Here is a 20,660-nt window from a genome sequence, read left to right as displayed (position 1 = left end):
GTCCTCCTGCTCCAGGAAGCAATCAGTGCCTGTCGCCGGAGATGGGGCAGCTGCGGCTCATTGTTGTATCTAGTGCTGAGGAGAGAAATAAGAAAAACCCGCAGCCAAGCGCACGCCCCGGCGGGGGGACAAAGGGCCGGGGCTCCGTGCCTTCGTCCGTCCCGGGAACCGCCCAACCCCGCCCTGTCCTGCACGGCCCCGGCCCGAGCTCCCTCTCCGGCGGCGGCGCGGCCCCAGCCCCGCTCTCGGCCCCGACACGGCCCCCGGGCGGTGCTGAGGGTTAAGGCGCCGAAGGGGTTAAGCCGCTCCCGCCCGCGCGTCCCCGCCGGCCCGCGCTGACCTTCACGGGGCCGCGCCGGGCATGCGCGCGCCCGGCGCGGGGCCGCGCTCCGCTGGCCGCGGTCCGGCTCGCCCGGCCCGACCCGGCCCGGCTCGGGGCCAGCGGCCCGGCCCGGCCCCCGCCCGCCCGCCCGCGGCGCGCCCGGGACCGCGGCCGGCGCACGCCCTGCCCGTGCCGGGCGCGCCGTTGCCATTCGGTGCCGATGGTGCTGGCGGCGGAGCGCGGGGGGACGCGAGGGGGGACCGCGCGCCGCGCCGAGCTCGGAGCCGCCGCCGCCCCTTCCCGCGCCGGGCGGGCGGGGCCGTCACGGCGGCTGCCGGCCCGGAGCCGCTGCGGCCCCGCCGTGGTGCCATTTCGCGCGGTGAGGGTCCGCACGGCGCCCGACGAGCAGGGGAACGGCCGCATCCGCACAGGCCCGGGCCGGTGACCCGCCCGCCCGGACCGCCGGCCAGTGCGGCCTGTGAGGACAATGCACGGCGTCTGCCGGGAGCAGGGAGGGGGCTCACACGATGGGAGCCAGCATTTCTGTGTGAGTCTGGGATCTAAAAAACATAGCGGATGCTGGCCTGACACTGCCTTGCCAGCTGTGCTGGCGTGTAGCATCAGAGTCGTTTAGGTTGGAAAAAAACCCTTCAGATGAGTTAATCCGACATTACTACGTCCACCAGACACATAGCAGTTGGTTCCAGATTACACGTGCCTTTAGTTCAGCTAGAACTGCAGGAATAGTTGAAGCACTGAATAAGGCCATGTTACTTTGCTTAGCATGTTCCTTCTGAGAGGCTGAGAGGGGGAACAGTGCCCACCCTCCCAGAATTTCTGTGATTCCTATGGGTGTTGCCACACAGTGGCACTTGGATTGGGGTGACCCTAAAAATCAATGGAGCTCGCTGTCTCCATCCCCATGTGCAGAAGGCCATGTGATCTTCACGGCTTGCACTTCACTGCTGGACAATGCAGTGTCTTTTCTGTGCTTGTTTTTATTACTGGCTGAGGGCAGAATTTTATTTATTTGTTTCAGATACGACTCTCTTCTGTTTGCAGTCTTGCCAGAAAAGTCACAGCCCCCAGACAAGAGTTTCAAGCAGAGGAAGAGAATAACCCCCTCTTGTAACCTGGCAACATGTCGCCCGTTGCTGTGCTAGGCAGGCCGCGGAGCATCGGCCCCTGCGAGCCGTGGGCACGGGGAGCTGTGAGAGCTGTCGGGAGGCAGAGCGGTGCCCCAGGCCACCACTGCGGGCTCGGCCATCATGGAGAAGCTGCGCTCTGCTCATGGAATGGCCGCCGTGCCGCCAGCGCCGCGCTCGCCCCCGGCCCTCCGGGGCCGCACGGGGGCTGTCTGCTGCTCTCTTCCCCCTTCCCCTGGGTGGCCCGTGGGCTCCGTTCCTAGCAGCTTCCTGGGATGCCACGCGCTGTTGTGCAGGGCTTTGTGTGACAATCGGTGAGCTGCTCATGTCTCACGGCAGCTGTGGTGTTAATAGTTTGTCCGTGCCTGTCAGTCACCTGGGGTCTCTCATGGATCTGTCGCAGTGGTACCAGGGCATCCCGAGGGCGGTCACTGGAGAGCAGCGGTGGGCGCGGGAGCGTGGAGGCGAGTCGGGAGCTGTGCCGCCATGCTGCCCCCTGCCCCCTCCCTCCGCCGCTCTCACACTCTTTCTTTCCCCTCGCTCCCACATGCTGTCCCTCCCTGTTCCCAGCTCCTGCCTCCCGCTGCTTCTCTCTTGTCCAGAGGGGTTAGTTCTCGTCTCTCATGCTGGAAATGCTGCCAGCAAATGTTTCTGTGTGCTGCCTGCCAGGTCCCTGGGGAAAGGGCCTGGAAATGCAGTGCGGGAGGAGCAGTGGGAGCAAGGGAAAACCATTGTTTCTCACTGCTCGCCTGCTGCATTTTCTAGTGGGAAAACATCTCTGTGAGGTGCTGAGCTCTGTCACTGCTGGAGTTGCCCCCTCCCCCTTCCTCTTGCCCCAGAATTTCCTATCCCCAGTGCAGAGGAGGAGAGGCTGCAGCACCACCATGGAAAAGCTGAGATGTGTTTTCAATTTGCCTCCTGCTTATCTCTGCTGTTTGGACAGAGAGGTTTAAAAAGCTGGATTTTCTGTCCCTGCAGAGTAAACAGACAGAGCCCGGCAGCACAAACTATTTCTGGCTTATCAGTGGAGGAATGCAGCAGCTGAGGCTGAGTGCGAGTGGGCCGTCAGGAAGGCCCTGAAGGGGCCCCCTCCCCACTCCGCGCTATTAGAAGTGTGAGAGCCCAGCAGGACTCAGAGGGGAGAGTTGGAGAAAAAGGCAGAAAAGGGAAAGAAAGAGGAAGAGAGAGAGTGAGAGAGGCTGAGCAGACCCTGATGGCTACAGACGAAGTTACAGGAGGGGCTCGCAAAGCTACGAAAAGCAAACTTTTTGAGTTTCTGGTCCATGGGGTGGTGAGTCGGGAAAGTTAGTGAGCTGGCTGGCTCTGAATAGAGGGATGAGTGGAAACTGGAGGCTCTGTGCTGGGCTGGATCGGCTCCTGCTGTGTGCTCCTGGGGCGCTGGTAGCTGCCTCGCCAGGAGAACATAGGGGTCTGTGGAGCCCCCAGCATAGGCACTGATTCATTGATAATATAGGCTTGTGTCTGGGGGGATGTGTGCTGTGCTTTTTGCTGTGATTCTCCATGAATGGCGAATAGCATGCTTTTAAGTCTGATCATGGTGCAGAATCTGCACTGGATCTAACCCAAATGGGCTTGTAGGACACTTTGTTCTGTAATCAAACTTGTGTTTTGAAAAACAATTCTGATGAAAGCCTGATGAAGCCTTGTGGTGCTGCCTCTGGTTCTTGTCTCCAATCTTGGCTCGTATGTATCCTCTGGCTACTTAACAGGTGACTTTCAGGGGCTTGAAGAGATTAGCTCTGCAGATCTGTAACAGTCTATGGGAACTCACCCACGAGAGAATTTCAGGGTGCCATGCTTAATTAAAGCAATCCTTCATGTCTTTAAAAATGTTCCAGTTTATGTTTAAGAATCAGGTCTTCGATCTCCATTTAAGGGGAAATGCTAACCCTGTTTTGCTGCCATTGGAAACAATGTTCTTTAAATGACTCTTGTGTTTGAGAGCAGTCACCATTTATAACATTTGGATTTTTGGTATTGATACACATTTAACAAATAAGGCTGTTAAAGAGCCCCAAGGAATGCAGATATTGTTTGAATGCTGATAGTCCCCCGTGTTTCTCTTTTGAGGAATCTGGCACCTCCTGTGACACCTTTTTGAAGACATCAGGTGGGGGGGCTCTTGTGCAGAGATCATAGAAGTCTGTGGCGCTCACTGCAGGCTCCCGAGTTGTCTCCGTGATTCAAGCTTACTCCAGCTGTGCGGGATCTTGCGCATGTCCTGCAGATCCTGGATATGGTGGGACTTGAGAGGCTAAGAACTTTGAGGTGGCATTCTGTGTTGGTGAGAGCCGTGGAGAGGTGATGTGCCAGTGCACAGGACAGCCCGGTGGCTCTTTGGGGCTGATGAAGGGCAGGTGGGCAGGTGGGAGCAGTGGTTTTGCTGGCGACATGTGGGTTCATCAGGGTGGTCTGGATCAGGATGGCTGTATCTGGGCAGAACCATAGGAAAGTTGTGAGTGTGGCAGATGGGATGGCTTTGCCTTTTCCAAAGTTTCTCTTGACATTTGCCCACCAGTGATCTTGTTTAGTGTCAAGAAGAGCAGCAAAAATAGTTATGTGAATCTGCTTATTCCACATCTAGCTGGGCTTCATGTGAAAGCAGCATGGAGGCCTCTTAAGCCTGGGAAATTTTAATTCATAACAGAATGAATATAGCCGAACTCATTTCCATTACTTATTTGGATGCCAGGAAAGTCTGCCTTTTCTGCCATGGGAGTTTTGTTGCTAGTGGCATCTTACTTGAATGTATGTGTTAGCCTGGAATATCTGCATGTGTTTGTCATCTTCCTGCTCCTTGTTGCTGAGGCTTCTTGGCTGTTATTCTGGGGCCTGAACATCTCTTGTATCACCCTCTCTTCCATTAGCATCTCCCTTAATTCTGCTTTGTTGCCTGGTTTGTTCTTTCCTTTAGTTTCTTCCTGATCTCAGGTTCATTTTGATCATAGCACGGGTTGGGGTACTCACTCTTCCATTATTTAAAAAAGATGAAAAAAGCTATAACTTCATTTTATCTCTTCAGGCCTTGTATCCTACCAAATTAGAGAATGTGCCATGCCAGCCAGTACCTTGAGTTTACATAGTGCTGGCTCCTGCATTTAATTACCACCCAAAGTGTGTCAACATCTGAATTAATTCCTTGAAAAATCAAGTTACATAGCAAACTTTAGTGGAATTCCTTGGAGTCAGATTCTGCTCTAATTTCAGGAACCAGTCTTCTCTTCAAATGACTTACTTTTATTCTATCTATGATAACATTATTTAATTTGATTATTGAAAATTATTTTCTTTACCCCCTCAAAAAATCTGGAGAAGCAAATAATGGTAGAATGTTGAGAGAAATATTTTTTTGCTCTGTGGGCACTTAAATGAACAGGGTAATTCTGCAGCATTTTCTAAGGGCAGTCAGCTTCTGGACTCACTTGATCTTTCTGAAAACATATGTTCCTTTGGTAAGGTCACTTTACCCTTTGCTCTTGTGCACCTGATCCTGCCTTTGTTCTTTTCCATATTGCCAGCTTAGAAGATGTCTTCTTCCTTGTTTGTCCCAGGCAAATAGGATCTCCCTGAACGGTGAAATCTCTTAACAGTTAAAAATCACAAGTTGGATGCTTCATTCTCCTCCTGCTTGAGTCGTTGATAGTTTGTTACACCTCTAGTTAGCACTTGGGCTCTTAAAAAAGTTAAATTTTCTTTCAGTTATTTATTTTTACAGTGCTTTAAAATGTTTTTTACTCCTATTTCATTGTTTTGCACATTGTTTTTGTGGGGAGAGATTTTTTTTTCCCCAAAGGCTTCATCCTGTATTTTGTTCTTTTTTTCCTTCTCTATTTCTAGCATTTTTATGGATAAATATGGCTTTAATCACCTCATTTATGTTGATTTATCTCTTTATTGATGCGTTTTCTGCTATCCAGTAGTACCTTTCAGGCAGTCTTTATGACATCTCTCTAGGTGTCCAGCTGTTGCCTTATATTTTGTTGACCAAGTTATGAATTTTTCTGCAAGCCATTCCTTTCCTCAGTTTCCTCTATCCCCTAGGCCCTACCATAGGCCTCACTGCTGGCTGAATCCCTTCAATGGATCCTACCTTTGTCTCCCTCCCACCCCCATCTTTTTTTGTTCCTTTCTTTTGGTTTTTTTTCTTACTCAAACAGGTATCTGCCCGTTTAGCCCTGGGAAGGTCCACGGTGCAGGTCTTGTCAAAGCTCTTGTCCAGACATCTGTGCTCTTATGACTCGATTGCAGCCCCCTTCCCTGAGTGCCCTGTGCTGGTGACCTTGCCTGTGTCATCTGCACACAAGACCTGCTGAGAGGTTCGTTTTCTTGTCCTGTTGTTGTGACCTTTTTAATCTGCTTGTGTGTCCTTTTTCGGTTCCCACTTTATCTTCCTTCCAAAGCCAATCTTCTTGCCTTTTATTCACCAGATACCCCTGTAAAGGTCTATGTCCCTCTCTTAACTACCGAGTCATAGCTGTATTTACAATGTACTTGCTGTCAGTTCAAATCACCTTCTTTTTCCCATAGTCATCTTGGTCTTTGCCCTCTGTGCTATGCTTAGGAAGCTCTCCGTGGCAATATAAGTCCTCGTCCATATTTTTTTTCTGCTAATAGGTGTTATTTCATGGTTCCTGCTAATTTCTACAGTTTAGTATTAGTTACACACCAAGATTGCTAATGCATACAAATCTGTATATAACTGATATAACTGACTCCTTTGCTTATCCTCAGTCCTCTTGTTGTTTGCTTACCTACCTCTCAAATCTGGTCATAGAATTTCACGGTAAATACAGAAACTATCTTAAATGAAATGGCATTTAATACAGCGAAAGAAGGTTCTCAGAGCATACCAGCATGTAAACAAATATATAATATAGTGATAAATAACTTGTTGCCAGTGTTAGAACAGACAAAATGACAGGTCTGATGCCCCAAAGATAGGTATGGAATGTCTAATAGATTTATCAGTGATTTGGAAAAGGGGATGAGCGATGAATTTCATAAACAAATTTTGCATCTTCTGATATGTTGCTGGGTTTAAATCAACTGTCACCATTCAGGAGGAAGACTTGGATGTCCTGTGATCTGCCTTAGTGTGTAGCTAATAAGAAGTCAAGTAAACTGTTAGCCTAATTGGGAAGTGGGGCAGGGAATAATGCAAAAGCAATTGTAAATCCGTGGCGTATACTTACAGGAATGTTTTTCTGACTTTGGTAATCTGTATGACTAACAAGCCAAAAGAATGGGAACTTGGAGGGCAGTAGTAGTGGGAGGCCTCTGAAGACTTCATGAATAAGAAAATAGGATTTTTTTTGTTTTATTTGTAGTATCTAAGCATAGAAACTGATTATGAAGGTTGTAAAATCTCTGTCACTGGAGATTCTTAGGCACTGGTTAAAGAAGTAAACATCTTTCAAAGAGGATGGAGATACTGGTGATATTTCTTTGAGATGAGAAAGGACTGGATGACATCAAGGACTTGTAGTTCAGTATATTATAAAAATTATGTTTGTTTTATTAGAATGGAAAGAACTAAAGATATTTTCCCCAAATTGAATGGTGATCTGTTTTAAGTGGGTAAAAGTGACTATTTCTTCCAGCCAGTCACAGATTTGTAGAGATCACTACTGGAAGTAGCGAGGTGAGGAGAGTATGGTGAGGTTGGAAAAAAAGTAGAGCTTTGCTAATGAAAAATATCCCAGTAATTTTTATACTGTCATGGATATCGATACTGTCTTGTCAGAGCATAAGTCAGCTGACACTAGAATAACTAGACAAGAGCGTCATGAACTGTTGGTTTTGGACAGTTTGTTCCACTTCCCTACCACAGGGCGGTTCTCTCTGTGAGGGCATCCTCTGGGAATGGGGCCTTGAACAGAGGCACTGGTTTGCCGTGTGTGTATTCCCTGTTGGGGTAAACAAGGAGATGTTTGGGGAGAGTAGGGCAGCCTGGAGAAATCAAGGGACCTTACTGCAGGCAAGGAGTTTGATTGGGAAGGTACTTGCAGGGCACTGGTAGAGTGAAAACCTTGTACAGCATTTAACTGTGTGAGCAAGCTGCTGGTGGAGACTGAAGGTTTGTCCTTTCCTAGCCCTGGACTGATTGCAGGCTGACAAATAGAGAAAAGTTCACATATAATTAAGAAAAGAAAATGATATTAATTCTAGCCAAGGCTTTAATAGAGATCAGTGTGATTTTGTGCAATATGGGCTTGTTAAACAAATTTGAGTTGCTGATTAAAAGAACTTGTATTTGCTGATGAATGTAGGTGCACAGACGTAATTGATCTGTGGGATGTGTGAATTGCACTTCTCTTTTTTAAAAAAATAAATACTGTAGGAATAAAAAACCAGTCACACTGGATCATTTAGCTCAGTGTGCCTGGTTGCAGGGAGCATGGAAGGCTGCATGGAAGTACAGGAGCAAGGCAAAACCTCAGTGATTCTTCATACAAATACTCTGTGATTTGTTGCTCAGGAGCTTTCTGACCCAAAGCTGCCCTCTGTGTAGTGCCTTTATATGGATTTTATTTATGGACATTAGTCCAATGACGTCTTCCTTAACCCATATAAACTTTTAGCATTCAGTGTTTTGTGTCAGGAATTTTTTAGTTTTGCAGCTTATCTTATATAAGGAATTACCTGATCCTGCCAACTGTTGTCTGATTCTTGTAAGGGAAGAGACAGTGAGGTCTTGACCAGCCTCTCCTCTCTCAATGCTCCTCTCTCACGATGCTGCAGAGCTCTGTTTTTCCTCTCCCTCCCAAAGCCATCCTTTTCACAGAGCCAAGAGGCACATTCTTGTGGTTCCCTTCCATATGTTAGATCACAGCAATGATGTGATCAGGTCTATTAAAGCTGGTGGAACTCAAAGCTGATCTATAGGGTTTGTTCCAAAGAATGTGTTTTTTTTCTTGGTTGCATCCAAATGTTCCACTTGAGGTTGGTGGCTGATTACTCTGAGCTGTGAAGAGACACTCATGAATTAGAAGGATGGTCCCTGACATTTGTCTTGCGTTACAATTCACAGTTCTGTAAATGGGATGTTTTCTAAGTTAAAGACTTTTGGATTGTCGTGAACATTATATAAAAAGGGGTGGAACCTGGACCACTTGGACTTCTAGGTTGTGAGAGCTTTTGGAAAATGGAGAAAGGTGAATATGGCAGAGAAGCAAGAATTGCAGTACTGAATCTCTAAAAGATTCATAGACATTAAAGAAAAAGGAACTTATGAGGTAACATCTGTAGTTACAGGGGAGGAGAGAAGCCTTGTACAACTTTTATTTCTTGTACTTCTAAGAGTCCATTTTGAAATAACACATCAAATTGGGAAACAATTTGTGCAGCCAGAAACCTGTTGCCATCAGACAATAACAGTCTAGTTTAAATTTCTTAAGGGTTCCATGTACTTCTAGTGACCCATTCTTGCCTCCAGACAGCATCTGATGTCTCCTCCTGCTTATGTTTATGCCTTCTAGAAGTCATAGAATGATAGAATGGTTTGGGTTGGAAGGGCCCTTAAAACTCACCCAGTCCCACCCCCTGCCATGGGCAGGGACACCTTCCACCAGCCCAGGTTGCTCCAAGCCCCGTCCAACCTGGCCTTGGGCACTTCCAGGGATAGGGCAGCCAGAGCTTCTCGGGGCAACCTGTGCCATGGCCTCTCTACCCTCTCAGGGAAGAATTCCTTCCCAATATCCCATCTAACCCTGCCCTCTGGCAGTGGGAAGCCATTTCCCACTTGTCCTGTCACTCATGCCCTTTTAAGTAGTCTCTCTCCATGTTTATTGTAGGCTCCCTTTGGTAGCTACTGTAACACCTTGACAAGGTCTGTTGTCTAGCCAAGGTAGCTTCTATTTTTAGTTAAAAAATATGCTGTTTGAATACTTGGTGGTGATTGTTCTCAAGATCTGTCAGTGTCTCTTTAACAAGAATCCAGAGGCTGTTCACCACGAGCCATCAGAGCCTGCAGTGTGGCGCCAAGGTGGATGGAGCCTGTCAGGACAGGACATTGCTGTAGGTGCAGCTCAGCACTCCACTGCAATGCAGCGACTCCCCACTCTGTTCAATCCCTTTCTGAGGATTTTGTAGGTGTTTTTGATTTTCTTTTCTTGATTCTTTCTGTCCAGGGCAGTGTTTGTGCAGAGTAGTACCTGTAAATGGAATCAATGTAGGTAAAAAGGAGATAGGTCTATGGGTAAGAACAGAGATGTGCTGGGGAGAGGAGTCTAGGATAGATGATTTCCCAGGAAGGAGGATGTGTCAGTGCTGTTTGACACTGCAGCCTTCCCTGTGGATGCTACTTGATTAGGACAGATTCCATCCCTCTGAGGAAGAGGGGAGAAACAGATCCTGACCCATAGACAAATGCACCTCTAAGATCTCTTTCAAAAGCCGTAATGATATTGGAATACTCTTTAGTATCAAGACTTCCTTTTTTTAATGTCAGTATTGTGAAAAATATGACGTATTGTCCATCACTATCTTGACTTGCACATGCATTTGAGAGCAAAATAAGCTTTTGGGTAAGGTAAGGTACTGCTTCTATGTTCTTCTTTTATAAGAGTTTAGAGAGAGAAAGCATTTCTGTATCTTGAGAGTCTGGTGGGCTTGCAGCAGGGAGTTGGTGTAGTGAGTAATGCTTTATCTCTGGGTGATATCGGAGATAGGAACATGAGAACAGAGGGGAAGAAGTGAGGCAGTGGAGGGATGAGATCAAACGTGCTTTTGCTAGAGCTGTCTCCTTGTTCTCATGTTTGTCTTTTCTCTACATTTCTCTATTTTGATGCTTTACAAACGGAACTGAAGAAAGTTCAGAGACATCAGACCAAGATTGAGAGTAGATTTGGCTTTCTGACTTGGTTCTCCAAGGCTTAAGATATCCTTTAGAGCAGCAGCAGAGTGGGCCTGCAGTTTGATCCATGTGGCCAGTCAGTGTCCGTGAGATGGCTGTGCTCAGGATCCGAGCTCTTCTGAAAGACTGTCAGTTGTCCCTGGCTGACTGACGGGCAGCAGCCAGCCCAGTGGTCTGCCCTTTGCTGGAAGAAGGCCACAGTGCGTGGCTTGACAGATGACAGAGAGATCTTAAATGCAGACTCGAGAGAAGCATTTTCTGGACCATTTCTGTCTGCTGACTCTCCCTGGGTCAGAGGGTGGGGGCGAGTACGTGGGAACGGAGAGCACTGTTCCCTTCCAGCCGCTCTCAGAGCTCCCTGCTCATGGCAGAAGGCGTTTCCAGCTTTGCTCAAAGCTGCAGTTTTGCCTATTTGCTGCCTGCTGCTCTCTCCATGGCCACACCCACCACTGGTTTCTTACATGCACACTTGCTGAATTCACCTGAACTCACCTTCCTGCGCTGGTCACTCTCATGCCTCAGCCTTGCTTCTCTGTCTGTACCAGTTATAGCCCATATTGGTTCTTTGCTGGTCATGCATTCCCCTTCCTTTCTCTGGTTTCCTTTGTAGATACAAGCACAAGGAGGGTCCAAGACGTGATCAGGGATGGCACTGAACTGGAGCTACAGTGGATTTGGGTGGTTAATAGGAGATATAGGTCCAAATTATATTTAAAATTATGTTTTGTTATAATATATTTAATAATTAAATATTTAGAAATTATAAAAAGGATGAGATAAAGATGAAATAAACTTATTATTATTATTATTTAACTTATTAACTGTGCACAAACCATTTTCTTGGTTTATAATGAAAGCCACCTCCAGTGGCTCGCATACCCTCAGGGGTGCAGGCACCCCCCTTTAGAGACCACTAGTATACTTCTCCCAGGTACTTTCTCAGTCTGTAACTGTTGCGCCAGGTATGTCTTCCATGCCCTTAGCACCCCTTTGGAAGGGTGTTCCACAGCCTGATAGCCACAGTGGGGCAAACTCACCCCTTCGGTGATCTGAGAGCCTGACCCCTCTGCTGGTGGCCGGGGTTCACTGATCTGTCAAGGGCAGTGAACAGTCAATCCCTAGCTGCCCTCTCCAGGCCACACCTGATTCTGCAGAGCTCTGGCAAATGCCCCCTTAGATCACCTTGGATCACCTCTTTCCAGATGGAAAATATATTTACTGTTACTTTTACTTTAATTCCATGGATGCAGTTCCATACATTAAGAATTTCTGTGCCGTTCCTTATCCTTATTTGAGCTCTGCTCTGCCATCACTGAGCTGCAGGAGCCAGAACTGCACACAGCCTTCCCACGTGGGCACACCATGGGCAATGGCACACTGATACTCTCTGTTCCCCCCATTCTCATTTCTTTTGTTTAATGGCTTTTTTTGACCTCTAGTAAGCAGTGAACTGATATTTTTTTTCTGGAAGTGTCTGTTTAAACAAGATCTTGCTTCTGCTGGGCAGCAGTCAGCTCAGGGCCCATTGCTTTCTATGTGATACTTGAATTGTTTTTTCCCCATTCACTTCAATATGTATTGAAATACATTTGCATCTTCCTTTTAAGTGTTAAATCTGGCTCATAAAGTCCTTCTGCAGTTCTTTGAAGCTGGCCTTTGTCCCTACTAGTGTGAATAACTTAGCTTTACCAACAAACTTTTTCACTTCCTTGCCTTTTTTTTTTTTGTTTGTTTGGTTTTTTGTTGTTGTTGTTGTTTTTTGTTGTTTTTTTTTTTCCCCAGGTTGTTAAGAATATGCTGAAAAGCAGGAGGCCCAGCAAAATTTTGTGTGTGCCTTCATTTTCAGAACCAATTACTTTTACCTCTTTTCTATCCTTTAAACAATTATTTATCCATAATGGCTTCCATTGCCTTTTGATTTCCTTAAAAGACTTTGTAGACGGACTTGACTTTCAAAGGCCTTTTGTGTATGGTTATTCTTATTCACATCCTGGTTCAGATGCCTAGAGAGTGTGTGTGTCTGTATTTTTGCATATACATAGACATATAATAAACATCTTGGTAATTCTTAGTATGAAACTAAGCTCTTCTCTCTGTTTTAAATTGCATTTTAGAGGTGGTAATTGTTTTACTGATGTTTTTCCTTGATGACTATAAACTTGTAGGATTTAGAATTGGGTTTACTGTGTGTCTTGTGCAACGTTAAGCTTGTGATTTGACCCAAAGTGTCTCTCCAGAGTCAACATAAATGTCAGGGCTTTAGAATGCCTACAGGGCCTGCTGACAAACTACCACATCCATTCCATTGTTTTCCTTATTTCAAAGGCTTGATCAGAGACGTGACCTTTTTTAAAGGATTTGTGTCACGTTATGAACTTACGCTGCTCTCCGTTGTTGATGAAGGAGAAAGCTCTTAATGGAAAATGTTTATCGCCGTGTTTCTGTGTTTTGCCTGTGCTGGCTCCTGTCTCCAGCTGCTCAGAGCCGCCTGCTCGGCAGTGCGGAGCCTGCAGTGGGAGCTGAGCAGCTCTGAGCAGCATATGAGCTGCACCGCTTTGGGCTGCGCGTCGCTGCCATGGGGCGTTTCCTTTGGGCTGGAAGTAGAGCTTTCAGCTGTAGCGTGGCCTGGATATGTTACTGAACACTGAGTGTTTTCCCAAGCCTAGTATTTTTCATCCCTGTTTCCTGTCTACTTTATCCCCGAATGCCTCTTTATGACGTCCAGGAAACACCAGTCACAGAGCTCATGTGCTTTGTGTTGCTGCTTAGTGCTTGTCAGGACGATCAAAATGGGGAACCTGCTGGAGCCAGTGTCTCATGATGTACAAATGTCCTGGCAGCTGGAGAAACAGGGACTAAAGTGGCTCTTCTTTCTGTTTCGCTTTTCCTCCAGCGCCCTGGGATGCCATCAGGAGCTCGAATGCCCCATCAGGGGGCTCCCATGGGTCCTCCAGGCCCCCCGTACGTCGGAAGCCCCTCCGTGCGACCTGGGATGCCCCAGACTGTGATGGAAACAACAAGAAAACGCACTGCACCACAGCAGGTCCAGCAGCAGCAGGTGCAGCAGCAGGTGCAGCAGCAGCAGCAAGCCACCCAGAACCGAGCTAGGAGGTGAGTGTTCCGGGAGGAAAACACGGGAGGACAATCTGAGGAAGAAAAAGCGGTATCTTTTTAGAAGTAGGTAAGACCTTTAAGATCAAATGAGACAGAGTAGAAGATATACGTATTGTCAGGTTTTTAAAGCAGGAAAAACATTGGCAGATTTTACTTTTTACTTTGTTTGTGAATGGTCTTGAACAAACTGACCTTCACTAATGTCTGATTTTGCAGTTACACTGCTTTTACCTTGCAGGTTTGTTGGGCCATGAATCATTCGAGTATATTTAGCCTTTAGAGTTAACGAGCAGTTCTCTTCTAATATAGTACAATTATTGTATTGTTACCTGTTCTGTATTGTTGCTCTGATTCTGACTGGCTAACAGAATAGTTTGTAAATGAGACAAGTGGAAAGAATTTTGGTTGGTCATGTGAATACGGGTACTATGGTCACTCAGGAGAGTGGCCATAAAACTTGCAGTTGTCTCAGACATTCGTACTTATAAAGTAAAGAAATATGCACAGGAAGTAATTTCATAGAATTAGAGGGATTTTTATAAGGAGTTGTCTTCTTTAAATATGCTTGCTTTGTATGTTGTTGAGTGCATTCTCTCTTAAATAAGTTAGCTAATTTCTTTTTGCAACTTATTAGACCTTAGCAGTCTGGAGTATTATTGAGTGTGGTCCAAACACATGCAGTCACCTAGGTGGGCTGCCTTTTGCAAAATCATTATAGGTATATGTACAGCTTCAGACAGTGTTCTGGTAGTGTCATGGAATCCAGTTGTAGGTAAAACGTCTCTCTAAGCTCAGTGCTTCAGGAGCCCTGCTCTGTCGAAGTTATATGCCTTGGATCAGCAAGCCAGACTTGGGCATACTTGTATCTGGGATGCATCTGGAAAGGACACAATCTTGAGAGTATTAATACATTATGGTTGAAAAAGATTGAACACAGAAGGATGTGTGTGAGTGCAGCATATGAGCACAAGCGATGGATGTGTGTCTTGGAGGCTTTGCCCAGCACCAGCCAAAATGCATATTCCACAGCACCTCCCAGGATACTGTCCAGGAAACTGCAGAAAATAATGCCCAGCCTTCAGGCACACAGGGTGGATATAAAGTGAAAAATTGCCCCTGCTGGATAATTAAGGTAAACTTTATCACTAATTAGTTTCCAGGGAGCATTGAAGGACAGTATTTTCTAAAAGTTAATGGCCTAACTCACAGAAGAAAGCAGTTCCCCTCCCCAGTTCTTAACTGCAGTGCTTCTGATTTAGGACCCAGCAGTGATCTCTACTGCCTTGAGCTCAGCTCACAACAATGCTCCCTGGGTACTCAGGAGCATTGTTCCTTCTGCCATGCCTTCCCTCCAGATAACGTGTTGAATGTTTTCCCTTTGTTTGTTTCCACCTCCCTGTCATTTCTCATTCTGTTTTTTCAGGCACGCTTTTCTGGCACCTTGGGTCCAATTCTGGGAGTAATTGAGTTCTATGTCTTCTAGCACGAATGGGCCAAGGAGGCTGTACTTGTCCTTTCTTGGCAGGTTTGATGGAGGCAAAAATCTCATTTCTGTAACAGACTCTTGAAGAAATGGTTGAGCCCCAAGTTGTTTAGGGATGTTGGTTTGTTACTTGCTTTTTAACTGCAAGCCTGTGGGGTTTTGCAGGTTGTTGCATGTCCCGCTCCCTTTGGGAGGCTGGGACTTGCTCAGCCTTTACTTCCAGATTCTGTGAAGTGTTTCAGTACAGATTTGATTTGTGGGCTGTGGAAGGTGTTGGAGGTTCACACCGAGTAACATTCCAGTCCCATTATTCCTACACTTTTAAAAAGGGACGTTGTTCACCTATTAAGTTGGATGTAACTGTATAGATGAATTTTCTGCCCCCAAGGAAGGATATAGTTTGAACCTCCAGGCACAAAGAGTTCCTCAGCCTTGGCTTATATGGGGATGGGGAAGACTCTAAGAATCTGGTATTTCAGGCCAGGCTTATTATTAACAAACATAGGAAGAGAGTATGTCACACCAGTGCGTGGAAAGAGCTTTTATGTGGACATGGCTGATGACTGGCTTCCTGTATGAAGACAGCAGGTGCTTTGCTTTCTCTCATTTGTCTATCATAGATGGAATGATTCATCTACTGCTTAAGATAAAGGCTTCACAAATTACAGAGGTGAAGAGTAAGGCCTGAATTCCCTCTTGGCCCTGTTAGAGAAAGCTGGGTGACAGGTTTGGTGGCCACAAACGGGTCTTAGAATCTGAAGAATTCAAAAGACAGTGTATTTGACAATCTTCGCTACAGTATCATTTCTCAGGCACATACACATTTGTGTGTATGTATAGGAGCACAAGTGTATTTTTCAAAGCATAGATATGGAAATGTGCCTATGTATGAGTATGGAAACAGTGTGTATATACGCTGCAGGCGCACATACATCTTCCCTCATGTGCGTTCATAAAGATGAACAAATATGGAAACATCAGGCCTCTTACCTTTGCATGTCACTCGTGCAGATCCGTTGCAGTCAAACAGGTGTAAGTACATAGGGAAGTGTGTGCATGTGTGTGTTTTCATACATCATATGAAATGCACACATATATGTGTGTTTGCCTCAGCACTCGATTTTGGGCATGCTTGAACAAATGTGTGTGGTCTGTTTGAACAAGTTCACGTGCTGTTTGCAGGTACTCAGCCAGATGTGCACACGCACAGGGGTGTCTGTGCACACCACACGAGACTGTCCTGCACACTCATCTGTACCCAGAGGCAGCGTGTGCACATGCACTTGCATACGTTGCCACCCTGCACCACAGAAGGTGCTGTGATCAAAGAACTTGCAGACTACTTCTTTCCAGGATGCATAACAGACAGCCCTGATTTGTTCTTAGCTAACTGCCTCCCCAGGCTGCTGAGAGAAGGGGTCTGAGGTCCTGGGCATGGGTGAGGCCCTTTTGCTGATGCATGCACAGCTGTGCACCAGCATGTGGAGATGTCAGGATAATTTAGCAGGTGGCCTCGTTACTCCTAGATCTGTCACCATGGTAACGTGTTTTTTTCTTTAAAAAATGTACAGTGCCAAGAGGAGGAAGATGGCTGACAAAATTCTCCCTCAGAGGGTGAGTCGCTTTCATTTCCTATTCCCTTCACAATCAGTTCAGCATCTTAGTGTAATTAGAGGGATTTTAGAAAATTCTTTCACTTTTTGTTTAAAAATCTAATTAAAAAGTAAGTAGGCAGTGGGTGAAAGTCTGGAGAGCCAGGCTGGGGCTGGGCTGGGGGCTGGGAGCGTGGAGCAGCCTGGCCTGCACGGCCTCGCGCCTGGGTTGGCCGAGCCAGCACTGCCGCTTGCTGGAGGGACTGCGGTGCTGGGCCACCAGGCAATGCCTGCGCCGGGGCCCTCAGGTCTCCACCATGCTTTTGATCCATTTTTGGGGCTGCCCAAAACATGGTCCAGAGCACAGCTGTGCCCGAGGGGACAGGCTCGGCCTCAGATCTCTGGCCCAGTAGAGCTGCCAGGTTGTGATTTTTGTGGTTGTGTCCCAGTAGGACTGAAGTGCACCCGTGCAAACAACAAAGTTCAGGGGTTTGTATTGTCTGGAGAGTTACTAATTCTCTTATCCCTGGGGATATGTCTAGCTTTTGGTGTCTGCCTATGCTTGATCCTCAATGCTTAAATCTTCTAATTCCTTTCTAAACACTGAGATTTCTCTCTGCTCCCCTTCTCTTTCATTATTCCCAGACTTTTCCTTTCCTTTACCCTCTTCAGTACGGTTCCCCAAGAACCTGCTTGGTCCCAAAAGGCGAGCTTCCTTAGGCTTCAAAACACACACCCTTGTCACATCCTAGTCCCAGTTTCTTTGGCTGCTGGTGCTGTTTCTGGGCTCAGAATCCCTTGGACAGGTGTGCCCTTTTACTCCACATCTTTTTCAAGCTTACCTCTTCACTGCTCATGTGAGCCCAAACTTACTGACAGACTCCAGAGTCTTTTCTGTTACTGTTTCACAGGTGCCTTCTACCAGCCACCAGAGGAGGTGAGCCCACTTTGGTACTATTGGTGTCATGTTATTACTTCTTCTCTTGTCATTCCTGTCATCATCTGAAAGCAAAGCTTCTCATAGATCAGCCATGAGATCTCTCATACTACAGGCTTGAAAGGACAAAGCTACCATTAAACCCAGACCTTTGAACTGCTTGCAGCCTCCCTGGTATTTGATGTTGAAGCCTCATTTCTGCTCTGCTGGGGGTCTGTACTTTCTTATAATGAAAGCTAAGTGTCTTGTACTGTCGGTTTTGTCTGTCCCACACAAACTGTTTTCACAGAAATGATACATGCTGGATGGTGAGGCTGTCCCTGGAAATCTATATCCATTTCAAGGCACTTTTTATTTTATTGTTTTGAGTTTTTTGGTTGGCTGGTTGTGGAGGTGTTTTATTTTGTTTGGTTGGTTTTTTGTCTGGTGCCTTTATAAGATAGTCTCATAACAGAGGTAACCAAACTTTTTTGGCAACAGAAGACCAGTGCCTGTATTTGTCAAGTCCATAATAATTCTTTCATAGGTAGAGCCTTATTTTGGTATGTCAGAAATCTCTACAGGTGCTTTCAGAACCATGCTGTCACCAAGTCTTCTTGCCTCTCACTTTTGTTGGTGTCAGCCAATAGTTTTAACTGATGGAGTGATAAGGCAACACAGATTGCTAGAGGTCTGTCTGCAGTGGGGTTTTTATCAGTGCAGCTGCAGTGCTGGTGTCAATGATGTGATGCTCTGTCTGGGTTAAGGTTCTCTGTTAGACTGCTAGTCAGTGTGTCAGAAACCCCTTACTCTCACCATCTGTGGGATGGGGAAATCCTGTCCTGTCAAGTGGAGGATTTGCACTGGTTGCTGTGGAATGCATGTGAAACACAGGGTAGAACTTCCAACTTTCTGGAACTACTTCTGCAGTGTTTTCCAGCCAGTCAGCATCTGTTACCCACAGACTTTTTACAGACTCTTGCTTATGTTTTCTGGGAACTGCACAGGGGAGAGAGGAAGATATTAAATACACTTTACTCTTTAAAACCATCTTTATGTAGTAGTGGAAAAGGAGATGGGTTCTCAGTATTCCTCGCTTGTGGTAGTGACTCAGGCAGTTGGCACAGATAACCCACAGCTGGATTTCCAAGCTCTCTGGTCAAGCCTGTGCCATAGTGCTGGAGCACATCACTGGTCAGTAGGGTCACTCAGCTGCTACAGGTCAGCTATCTGAGAAGGATTTAATTTTGCAGGAATCTAATGGTGTGAAAAATTTAACCCAGCAAACTATTACACATAGGAAAACTGGATTATGGAACTGCATGGGACCTCCTGGCACATCCAGTCTGGTTCCCTCTGTTATGGAAGCCATGACACAATTGCCACCTCGAGACTAGTTAGGTTCCTTACTTCTGACTTACTTAGAAAGCTTGCTTTCTTTTTCTATTTTGTTAGGCAAGGCAAGTCTTTTAGCAAGTCTTTTAGCAAGTCTTTTAGCAAGTCTTTTAGCTTGACAAGTAAAAGGGGCTTCCCTCTTGAAATCCTTGCAGTTCTTTATCTATTCCAAGTTAAATTCATCTGTTTCAAACCTTTTTAAATCTACTTCTCAAGAAATCAGAACTATACATAGTATTACAGATTACTAGTATTACCAGTGGTCGTTCTGTGATTGACTCAAAAGTATTTGTGCTTTCTATTATTTGCAACTGATGAATTCCCATATTAGAGCAGGAATTAGACTCTGAGGAACATGATCCTGTGCTTTGTAATGCTATATTTCATCCCATTTCCATTAGAGAGTTCTGAGCTTCCTTACCTTCTCTGTACTATCCTCTGCCTTGTGATGGCAGTGCCACCCAAATTTGTCATTATTAAGTTTTGTTAGCATATTTCTCCTTTTGGTACAGGAACTATTAATGAATGCATTTAAATAAAATCAGTTTCAGAAGTGGTCCATGAGATACTTCCTGCTTAATACTTTTCTCCTATCCCAGTTCTTTACCATATATAGTTCTTGTTGTAATCCCCGTTTTTCAGTCTTAAGCAGTGGGTCCCTTTATGACTGTATGTCAAATGCTTTACTTAAATGCAGGTCGATTGTATCAACTGCATCTCTTTTGTCTAAAATGCAGTTTTAATGACCACAAAGACTTGGTTAAGCCCAGGCTGACGTACTGTAAGGAAACAAGGCCTAGTATTTTTTATAGTGTATTCAACATTAACTCCGGTTCTGCGCAGCAGGCTGTTTCCCACCCCATTTTCCTCACCTCTGGATCCTTCCCGTGTTCTCATGTCACTGAAACCCTCATTCAGTTTTTGAGCAGTTCACAGGCATCTTCATTCATAGCTGGGGACCTAAATCCGTGGAGCCGATGGGGCTTTGTGACCCAAGTCTAGCAGTTGAGCCTCAGTTTTGACCTCAGGCCACAGACTGTAGGGAAACATGACTGCACCTCAGATTGCTCCTCTTCTTTTTCCAGGCCTTGCCTTCTCATTACTTCTGGTCAGTCTTATTTTCTCTTCATTTGGAGTCATTACATTTTTTCCCAGGAACTGTGACTGTAATTCACTGTTCTGTTTCTTCAGCTTCCTTGCCTACCCTTTCTAATGCAAGAATCTAAGCTGAGAACCGTTCTGGCTCTAGAGCTGCATGTCTCTGCTTTTCCTGTTTAACTTGCTGAGTGGAGCGCAACTTTTGAAACAGCAAACTGCTCCTTCTTCAGTGGCATGGCATCTCTCAGTGTTGGCCGCTGTTCTTCTCACTGGAGCCCAGATTCCTGTGAGGACTTTTACTCTAGTTGTGCTGACAGGTTTTTGTACAGCTGTCCTCCCCTTTCATCCTCTCTACTTCATTTTCCTTTACACAAATATTTAGTCAACTTCTGCTGCTGCTGTTCACTGACCACCATGTGGGATTCTCTGCACAGATCCCATGCCATAATAGCTGTCCTGTTCTGGTTTGGTCACTGCATGGCTGTTGGGCACCTCTTTCTCCGTCTGAGCCAACCAGAGGTGAAGAACACCTGGATCTGCCATTCACTCATAAGAAAGAAATGGTTGGGAATGTGATAATCAGTGGTAGCCTTGGATGTAGCAACTGTGAAATAATGAAGATCAAGATCTTGCAGGGAATGAGGAAGGAGAATAGCCAAGTACAGACCCTGGACTTCAGACAAGCAGAGTTTGGCTTATTCAGGGAATTGAATAAGTAGG

General features: G+C 46.1%; 1 protein-coding gene across 5 annotated transcripts in view; it reads left to right on the top strand.

Annotated features, from left to right (window-relative positions):
- Positions 1 to 20,660, top strand: part of SMARCD3 (SWI/SNF related, matrix associated, actin dependent regulator of chromatin, subfamily d, member 3) — a 69,147-nt gene that overhangs the window by 21,952 nt on the left and 26,535 nt on the right. For 2 of the 5 annotated variants that reach the window (XM_017838285.1, XM_017838287.1), the window contains 2 exons: positions 13,236 to 13,453; positions 16,511 to 16,553. In XM_017838285.1, the coding sequence (XP_017693774.1) occupies positions 13,236 to 13,453; positions 16,511 to 16,553 (261 nt within the window). Of the gene's footprint in view, positions 1 to 745; positions 870 to 1,764; positions 1,782 to 2,563; positions 2,759 to 13,235; positions 13,454 to 16,510; positions 16,554 to 20,660 lie in introns of those variants that run through there. The other 3 variants (XM_017838286.1, XM_017838289.1, XM_017838284.1) reach the window with 3 other exon arrangements.

This window comes from Lepidothrix coronata, unplaced genomic scaffold, assembly GCF_001604755.1.
Source record: "Lepidothrix coronata isolate B3197 unplaced genomic scaffold, Lepidothrix_coronata-1.0 Scaffold330, whole genome shotgun sequence".
NCBI lineage: Eukaryota > Metazoa > Chordata > Aves > Passeriformes > Pipridae > Lepidothrix > Lepidothrix coronata.
Note: the sequence above shows the minus strand (reverse complement) of the source record. Positions and strands in the feature narration are given on the sequence as shown.